Genomic DNA, 10480 nt, shown 5'->3' with positions numbered 1-10480 from the left:
AATGAAATTCATTAAGTTATTAATTTTTGTCTGGTTTTCTCATAATCACTGGGCATAATACACAACCACACTCCCGACAGGACGCCAATCCATGGCAGTGCCTCGGCCTCCCCCCGGCCCTCAGACACCGCCCATGTTGTCTGTATGTAGCCTGACAATGTAATTACAGAGTCAAGTCAAGTCAATTTTATTTATATAGTGCTTTTTACAATAGACATTGTCTCAAAGCAACTTTACAAAATCCAGGACCAACAGATACAAAAACCGCTGTTGAGCAAGCCGAGGGCGACTGTGGCAGGAAAAACTCCCTTAAAATTACTCAGCAGGGCCCTCCATCTTTCTTGGGTGGTCTGGAGGATACTTTAAATAAATAGGATTTACACAAATCATACAAACACAAACGCACTTAGTTCTGACACCAGTAGCACAGGTTTCCTAGTAACAGACTTCGGGAACAAGCAGGGATTTATGTTAGGAAACACAAGCGCTATTTTAATATAAACAAAATAAAACAGTATAAATCTAGATACTCTATATTAATTACAAGCGCAGGATTAACTTTTAAGTTTGGAGCTTGAACAGTGTAGAATTTATTAATTTAAATGTTTTTAAATAAACATCAACCTCTATTTTTTCTTTTAAAATTATTTTTATTTAATTATAAAGAGGATATGATCTCAGTCTTTTACCGATCCCTAAAGAGTTCTCTCTTCTCCCTGAAGTATTTTTACTAATCATCAAATCATCTGTTTTAAAGAAGAAAAACTCATCATTCTATAAATAAAAAACATTTAAACATGTACATATATGTAAATAACATTATAACAGTAATACTTCCTCTAATTAGTGCCTTAATGTCCCGATAGCAATCTATTACGCGCCTTTCGCCAGGCGCTGTGCGTGGGGCCCCCCGTATTTTGGGGGGACGGGTTGACCCGGACGACCTCAGATCGCCTCTGCTTTCGGTACCCAGAGTCCCCGGCCCGAGGCCGGCAGGGGCCCGCAACCCGTCCCGCTCTGCCACCCCAGAATTGTAATTCTGTATTGCAAATGGGATGACATGTATTACTACAGTATATTGCAAGTAGGACTTATGTTGCAACTGGAATGAGATCCTATGTACTATGGTGGCCGAGAAGTGCAAAACAAATTAACATTTCAGAAAACAAAATTACAAAAAAACAAAAACAACATTTACAACGAAAGCAAAAACAAATTTACAAGTGCTTGGGAACCCAGTGTTTGTAAATTTGTTTTGGCATATGTAAAAGTGTTTCAGCACTTGTAAATTTGTTTTCGGCATATGTAATTTTGTTTTCTAAAATGTAAATTTGTTTTGCACTTCTCGGCTGCACATTTCTGACGGAAAAGGTAGGGACAATAAACCGGAAGTGCGTGTTGCTTACCTGCGGTCAATCAAACTGTTTCTCAGCGGTAAAGTGAACGGAGTTTGTGATGGTGATGATAAATGATGTTTTGTCTAGTTTGTGGAAATCATTTTATCCAGTTGACCCACTATTGTTTTTCTTGTGGAAAGTTATTAGATTGTTTGAGACGGTTAGACGTGGCGTGTGCATCTCTATTTACCGTCCGCTCTTCTAAACATCTAAGGAGTTCCCACAAGGAAAACAAAAGCGAAATAATGAAAATAATTAACACAAAATGGACAAAACATTGTTTATTAGGGACGGAACATTTGATACCGAGGCTTTAAAGCTTGTTTCACTTTTGTAACACTGGACTCAGTGTATCAGAGCTTGTATTAAACCAGCAGGAGAATGTGTGGGACTGATTTAAAGCTTTGGTGCTGTGTTTTACCTCACTCACTATATAAGAGACAATCAAACCAGAGTTACCCACCGTCCTGTAAAATACAGAATCCTTCTTTATCTGGAGACTAAACGCTGCGTTCAGTATTGTAACTGATACAGGACGCGCTTTGTTCTGTATTTTTATCAATGGGAGACGGGTGGTGTGTATTAAACAGAAGGAAACTGCTGCTACTGTTGGAATTAGAAAGCGTTTGGTTATTATATTAAGTAGTATTCACTTTTATTCTTAGTAACGGTGTGTGCGTGCTGGTTATAGCAGCATAACCTGGATAATACACCGCTGTATGAGTAGCACAGTGGGTAGAGTGCGTTGAAGGGCACAGTCATGAGAACAAAAGTTTTATTTATGGTGTTTAACATTTATTATTTTCATTCTTTATAATTATAAATCAGAACCATATTTTAGGCAAAACAACAACGCACTCTACCCACTGTGCTACTCATACAGCGGTGTATTAAACAGGTTATGCTGCTATAACCAGCGCACACACACCGTTACTAAGAATAAAAGTGAACACTACTTAATATAATAACCAAACGCTTTCTAATTCCCACAGTAGCAGCAGTTTCCTTCTGTTTCATACACACCACCCGTCTCCCATTGATAAAAATACAGAACAAAGCGCGTCCTGTATCAGTTACAATACTGAACCCCAGCTAACACAGAACGTTGGTTATTTTTAGGGAACCATCCCATAACGTTATGGGAACGTTCTATTTTCGTTAATAAATCAGCGCTGTTCCCGGAACGTTCCGGGAACTATGAAACCTAACGTTCTCTCATGGTTTTATGAAAACTAACAGAGAACGTTATCTAAAAGTTGCCTTAAGGTTTTCTTTCTTATGTGTTTAAAGTAACGTTCCAGTAACGTTCCCGGAAGGTTTTCTTATGATCTTTAAAGTTTTTTGGTAGGAACTTACCAAAAAAACAGCCTTTTGCTTGAGACGGTCCATGTAGATCAACCTTTACTTACAAGTACCAACTATAAAACTATGAAACCTAACGTTCTCTCATGGTTTTATGAGAACTAACAGAGAACGTTAGGTAAAGCTTGTATAAGGTTTTATTTCTTATGTGTATAAAGTATCGTTCCAGTAACGTTCCCGGAAGGTTTCTAAGTTAACCCAGCTAGCACAATCATCTGGCCCAGTTTCCACTTTTCTATCGGCACAGTCGGCCGAGTGTCAGAATCGGCCAGAATCAATGTAGCCAGATCCGGCCCAGTTGTTACCACAGCTGGGTTTGGCTGGTGCTCGTAGAAACGCGTGCGCGCCGACGCTGGTTGTCCGGCTGTGGTCCAGCGTCCAGTCTCTGATTCAGCGGCGGCAGAACGAGCGTCACCATGGCAACAGTGTGACGCGAGCCGTTGAAAAAGAGGAATCGTTCGTTCGTGTGAGGTAAATAAACATTTAATCTTAACAACTTTTTACTTAGTAAAATGTAAGCAGAAAGTCTATTAATGAGTTTTGGAATAAGATAGAGAACAATTTGGAAATGAAAACTGTTTATGGTAATGTTATCTAGTGAGTTTCAGGTTAACTGGTAGTCTGAACTGAAACACTTCAGGTAACGTTAGCTAAAAGGCTAACAGTTTCTAGCATTAGACAACAGCTGCTAAATAATTAAAGTTCATTGAATACTGTGGATAACGTAAACTTAAAAGCTACAATAAGCAACAAGAACAACAACAACAATAATAGTAATACAATAATAAGCAACAGACAACCTACCATCTCTGACTACATCCACAAGGTGGACCAACAAAGCAGGTGTGTATAATTTAAGAGTGGACAGTGAGTGGACACGGTATTTGAAAACTCCAGCAGCGATGCTGTGTCTGATCCAGTCATATAAGCACAACACACAGTAACACACCACCAACCACGTCAGTGTCACTGCAGTGCTGAGAATAATCCACCACCTAAATAATACCTGCTCTGTGGTGGTCATGTGGAGGTCCTGACTATTGAAGAATAAGGTAAAAGGGGGCTAACAAAGTATGCAGAGTAACTGATGGACGACAGTGGAACTGTAGAGCTACAAAGTGCTCCTATAGATAGATAACTTTATTAATCCCATAGGGAAAATCAGTAAATGGTTAGTTAACTATATGGTTAGTGGAGCTGATAGAAAAAGAGTATACATACAAAGAGGTGGTTTTAATGTTATGGCTGATCGTATATAATTTTATAACCCAAAGATTGTCCCTTGTATTCTTTGTAGATATTCAAGTGTCCACTACCATCACTGAGCCACATTTGCTTATTCACCTCTCATACATGAGTAAAAACTATGAACACTACTCTGCAGCATCTAACAGCCGGTGTAGATCATCAGCCAAGGTCACAAGATCCAGCAAGAAGGTCCTGGGTTCGATCCCCAGGTGGGGCGGTCTGGGTCATTTCTGTGTTGTTTGCATGTTCTCCCCATGTCCGCGTAGGTTTCATCCGGGTGCTCCGGTTTCCTCCCACAGTCCAAAGACATGCAAGTGAGGTGAATTGGAGACACTAAATTGTTCATGTGTTTGATATAACCTTGAGAACTGATGAATCTTGTGTTATGAGTAACTACCGTTCCTGTCATGAATGTAACCAAAGTGTAAAACATGAGGTTAAAATCCTAATAAACAAACAAACAGTACTTCTTTATATTGTATATATATATATATAATTTACTTTTATAATTATTATTCTTATATGCAATTATATGTTATTTTCTATGTATAGTATTCATATAGCTGTCATTTTGGTTCACTTTTGTAATTGGTCTTATTTATAATATTCTGATTATTACTATTATACTACTTGCTGCAATTATCTTAATAAAATACTTTCTACTGCACAATCTGTAGTTAATCTGTAGCATAAATCTACTATTTTATCTATGAGGATGTGAAAGGAGAAGAAAACGGTAAATAAATGGTATCGTAGTGTTTCGGGGGCTATTCCGGCCCAGTTATGGGAGAGTCGGCGGAGATCTGGCATCCGGATTTGGGCCAGTGTATTTGGCCCGATTCTGGGCAGTCATTCAAAAAGAGTCAGAGCCGACACGGTCTGCCGGTGTTACCGGAGTGTTATTGCAAGGTTGTCTAAAGTTTTCAATAATTTAAAGGTTAGTACAAGGTTCCCTTAAGGTTTCAATAATTTTAAGGTTACGGGAACGTTAGGGAAACGTTACCACAACTATAATGCACAACCAAACGGGAACGTTCTATTTCCGTAAAGAAAACTTTCCTGGGGAACCAAAGGGCAACCAAAATGATCCGTTCCCAGAACGTTCTGGGAACCAAAAACTAACGTTCCCGGAACGTTCTGGGAACCAAAAATTGTTAGCTGGGAGGTAAATAACACTTCTATTTAAAAGAAAATCTTCCATTTTAAGAAGCTCCAGCATTGTAGAAGGCTATAAAAAGTAAAATCAATTTTCAATGCTGATTTAGCGTAATAGTGTTGGTCAGTCTGTATCATATTCTTGAAAAGAAAATTAAAATTAGTTCTCCATGCATTCACACTGGCATGTTCTGGGATTCAGTTGAGTCTCATCAGTACACACAAGTTGGCAGCCAAATGATAAAGTATTGCAAAGGAATATCTTTGAAATTCTTCCTCATAATGTTAAGGTTGCTATGTTTTGTTTTTTCACTTGTCAAAGAAAATGAAGAGAAAAAAAGCTTATTATTAGTATGCAGGTCTTCGTGATGTAATTCTACATGGCACTCACTGTCTGTATAGGTAAATGAGTGAGTGACCACATAAAAAAAGTATCAGTTTCTGTGCCACCCCTGTGTGAGCAATGGTCTCAGTCTGGCCACCCCTGTGAAAATTGTCTGGCTCCGCCACTGCCCATTTGTTCTTTCAGTTACATGACAGTTAAGCACCCTGGACTCGACCTAGTCCTGCTTGGTAGCTGTGTTTTACTTCGCACTAAACAGCCTATTTTTCTAGTAGAAAATGAAGCTCACATCCGCTTATAAATACATGTGGAAAACACCAAGGTCTGGTTTATCCTTTTCAGCCTGTGTCTACAAGAAGATCGGGTTTCCTCAGCATATTTTTACATGTAATAAGATGTGAAATGTGCGCTGCGTCGCTTTACGCATCAGGAGCGGTGTGCTGTTTTAGCAGAACACAAGGAAACAGAGCATCGTTAGGTTCCCTTTGCGGGCTTTTACATGAACGAGAGAGCTTATGTTCGGCCGACGTGCACTTTATTACCTCGCATTTTATATCAGGACTTGTATTTTAATCACTATTTGCCATGAGAAAACACAAGTGCGCATGTGTCACGGAAGCACACAGACGCTGCGCTGGCCGAGCTGAGTCTACACAGTTCTCATGTGTGCTATAAAGCCCCGCCCCCTCTCGTAAGAGGGAGGAGTCTCTGTACAACAGAGCACAGCGCTTCACTCGCTCTTTCTTAGCGCCGTTTTAGCTCCAACAACGATGGTAGAAGAAGCTCCAGCACCGGCCAGCTCGGCCCCCGCCAAGGCTCCTAAAAAGAAGACCGCGGCCAAACCCAAGAAAGCGGGTCCCAGCGTCGGCGAGCTGATCGTCAAAGCTGTTTCCGCTTCCAAGGAGAGGAGCGGCGTGTCCCTGGCCGCCCTGAAGAAAGCTCTGTCTGCAGGTGGATACGACGTGGAGAAGAACAACTCCCGCGTCAAACTCGCCGTCAAAAGCCTGGTGACCAAGGGCATCCTGGTGCAGACCAAGGGCACCGGCGCCTCAGGCTCTTTCAAGCTCAACAAGAAGCAGACCGAGGCGAAGAAGCCCGCGGCCAAAAAAGCCGCCGCTCCTAAAGTGAAAAAGGCCGCAAAGAAACCCGCCGCTGCAAAGAAGCCCAAGAAGGTAACAGCCAAGAAGCCCGCCGCGAAAAAGTCCCCCAAGAAGGCCAAGAAACCCGCTGCCGCCGCTAAGAAAGCCACCAAGAGCCCCAAGAAGGCTAAGAAGCCGGCGACCCCCAAGAAGGCAGCCAAGAGTCCTAAAAAAGCCAAGGCAGCCAAACCTAAGACCGCTAAACCCAAAGCGGCCAAGGCCAAAAAAGCTGCTCCCAAGAAGAAGTAAACTTGTTCATGTTTTATTACCTTCGTTTTCTTAAAACGGCTCTTTTAAGAGCCACCTATATCTTCCTCTAAAGAGTCTCGTTTCCTAAACACATACATACATATAAGCATGCATGCAAACATACAACTATTCATACATATGTTGTGGAGAGTGATAAGCAAGGAGTTAAAAACACTAAGTATAACTGGTCTTGTTCTATGTGTAATAAGGATTTTGTCACACATCCTCATAAAACTGTCCGTATAAATGTGTATATGTATGTGCACTCACGTATATGAGCTCTTTACATAATGTAATTGTTAGTGTAAATGTTATTGTGACATAATATAATGTAATTGTTGCTTAAGAGAAGCTTTTCTGTATCATACATTACATGGACGGGAGAACGGAGGAGCAAAATTAAAACTTTAAACTTAGATTTTGAAATAAATAAAAAAACAATTATGTTTGGAATCTTTGAAAACACTTCTCAAAAAATAAATGACCTTTATTGGTTAGTTGTCTGTATTGTTAATACAAAAATCTGGAAAACTAGGTGTAAAATGATCATCGAACAATGCAATATACCCCCAGATATTGTTTTTAAACAAATCATATGCCACCTCAGAAGACTAAAAAATGAACACTTGCGTACAAAAAAAAAACTCACTCCCTTGGTCAATATTAAGACTCTAATCTATTTTGTTACACTCAGCAAAAATTTAGAGTATAAAAAAAAAAATGATAATAATATATGAATAAATAAATAATAATAATTATAATAGAATACATAAATAAATAAATAAACATCTATAAAAAGGGAAAAGAAAAAAAAACAAGATCTGAGGACACTCTTTCTGTATTTGTTTTATTCTTGAAATTGTAATAAATACTTTGAACTGATGTAATTATCTTGATAATGTATTGATCTGCATATATTTGTAATGTGATTTAATCTTGTCAAATAAAGCTATTTAAAAATTGAGAACGGAGAAGAAGAGAGGGGAGGAGGGAGGGGGCGGGGCAATATGTGAGGGGGGCGTGTATGTTTCGTTACTGAGACATGACGGCGCGTTTATGATTGGCTCAGCTGTGACTTCGCTCTAAGCCAATAGGAGAGAGCCAGTTTGCCTATATCATACCCAGAGCCGTAGATAGAGAGAGTTGCGACACTCCTTGATCTCGCCGCCACGCGGTCACGTGGTTCATGTAACCCTCCAATAGTTCCAAACAAACCCGGCGCTGTCATGTTCTCCTATGGGACCGGCAGCAGTAAATGAAATATTAAACATTAAATAATAAACATTTGTACAATTTCTGGGTATTTTCACCTGCCTTTACATTTACTGCATCTGCTTTAATATCAATTTGGTATATGAAGTGGAAGATTGATGTTTATAATGACTTAATAGGTCGTTCTTGTTAACACACAGTACATTATATTAGCATACATTACATAATGTGATATCATTAAGTAGTAGAGACGATATACAGTACAGAGATTAAAGAGTTTTTTATGTTTAGTTTTTTACATAAACTAATCTCCCTTCACTTTCCCGAGGATTCATAATAATAATCATTTTGGTTAAACACTAAGCCATGTGGCTGGATTCATAAGGTTTACCTGCACTGAATGAACAGATTCATAAACACACTACCGTACCAATACCTTTAACATTATAGTGCAGGTACATGAAATAGCATTAATTCATGTCTTATTTCATGAGTAAGTAATAATTTATTCCTACATGTAATACATGAATTAATTCATAATTAATATGCACTAGTTCATTTTGTCTAATGTAAGTGGTGGACAAGATACACAAACCATGTAGCTGAGTTGAAGTAGAGATATCCAAGGTGAAATATTACTCCAGTAAAAGTAGTAGTAAAAGTAAAATACTCTTTACCTCCACTAAAGTACTAAACTAAATTTACCTTCAAATGTACTTAAGAATGAAAGTAAAAGTAGCATGATTTATTATGGCTCTGATGTTTTATTATCATTTCTGTAACAAGACTCTTGATTAATCAACTTTTAATTAATCAATTTTAGGTGAAAAGACTCTAGTGTCAATAATTTAGCTTAGCTGACTAAGCTAAATTCAGTTACACCTATTAATTAAGATAAACATGTAACATTTAGTGCTGAGCAAATGCTAAACAATAACAGTATTAAGTATATTAATGACATCAAATTCATTATTTTTTTAAAACAAAGCAACAAACAGCTAAAAATGCTTGATAAGTAGTGAAAATGAATGGGGCTCTATGGGATGTTTGGAACTATACAGAGCTCCACAACCCGGAAGCTGCACAGAAAATATGTCCCGCCCCCTTTCCAACGGTTCCCTATGGGAGTGTCGCCACTCTGTTCTCTCTACCGCTCTGATCATACCGCTTCGAGCTCGCCTCCAATTTAATTCAGTTTTGTTCCACGAACGCATCTGATCATCACAATGAGTGGACGAAATAATATAGAAAATTTAGAACACTTAGAAAAACCATTTACAAAGGAAGAAATAGAATCAGCCATAAGACAACTAAATAAAGAGAAAACTCCAGGGTCAGATGGCCTCCCTGCTGAATTCTATCAAATATTTTCTAATGACTTGATAGATCTTTTGGAGAAAGTATATAATGAAGGTTTGCAATCAAGAAAAATGCATGATTCCTTTTATCATACCATAATAAATTTAATATTCAAAAAGGGTGATCAATACAATTTAGATAATTGGAGACAAATCAGTGTAACTAATGTAGATTATAAAATATTAGCAAAAATTTTAATTAATAGAATGAACGAATTTTTAAATAAAATTGTAGAACAAGAACAAACGTGCGCTATAAAAGGGCGATTCATGTGGGATAACCTAAGCACTATAAGAGATATACTAACAAATGAAAAAAATAAAAATTATTTCATAGTAGCATTAGATCAGAAAAAAGCTTTTGACTACGTCTCAAGAGATGGCATGTATTAGAAAACTATGGCTTTCCAGAAAATTTCATCCAAATGATAAAGCTGCTTTATGCAAAGTCGGAAGTACAAATAAATGTTAACGGTGTTTTAACTCATAATTTTAGCTGTCATAGAGGAGTAAAACAAGGTTGTCCCCTGAGTTCTGCCCTATACATTTTGGCAATTAGTCCACTTTTAAAATTAATTAAAAATAATAAAAAAATCAAAGGTATTCAACTAGATCCCAATAACTTAGTTAAAATTTCAGCATATGCAGATGATATCACCGTAATAATAAAAGATCAACAAGAGCTTGATATTTTAAAAGAACATTTTAAAACATACGAGTTAGTTTCGGGAGCCAGACTAAATGAAAACAAAACCGAAGGAGTTTGGATAGGAGATGATGATATTCAACCCCATATCAATCTAAATCTGAAAGATAAAATAAAAATTTTAGGTATATATATAACTAATAGTAAAACTAGAGAACTAAATTGGGATAAAAAGGAACAATTAATAAAAGAGGAACTAGAAAAATATAAAGCTACCAATTATATGACACGAATTCAAATTATAAAAACTTTTATCTTGTCTAAATTATTATTTCTAGCCACAGTTATACCACCCGATGACAAATATATTA

General features: G+C 37.8%; 1 protein-coding gene across 1 annotated transcript; it reads left to right on the top strand.

Moving 5' to 3' along the window:
- The first annotated feature begins 6234 nt into the window (after window positions 1-6234).
- LOC134328844 (histone H1-like) lies at window positions 6235-6893 on the top strand. The gene has a single exon (XM_063010075.1). The coding sequence runs from the start codon at window positions 6276-6278 to the stop codon at window positions 6891-6893; it is 618 nt and encodes a 205-aa protein (XP_062866145.1). The 5' UTR covers window positions 6235-6275.
- Window positions 6894-10480: the final 3587 nt, after the last annotated feature.

Source organism: Trichomycterus rosablanca, chromosome 15 (assembly GCF_030014385.1).
Source record: "Trichomycterus rosablanca isolate fTriRos1 chromosome 15, fTriRos1.hap1, whole genome shotgun sequence".
NCBI lineage: Eukaryota > Metazoa > Chordata > Actinopteri > Siluriformes > Trichomycteridae > Trichomycterus > Trichomycterus rosablanca.
The sequence above is the reverse complement of the archived record's forward strand: the minus strand, read 5'-3'. Positions and strand labels throughout refer to the sequence as shown.

Coding starts and splice junctions, on each gene's coding strand:
- LOC134328844 (XM_063010075.1), top strand. CDS start 6,276: ATGGTAGAAGAAGCTCCAGCACCGGCCAGCTCGGCCCCCGCCAAGGCT.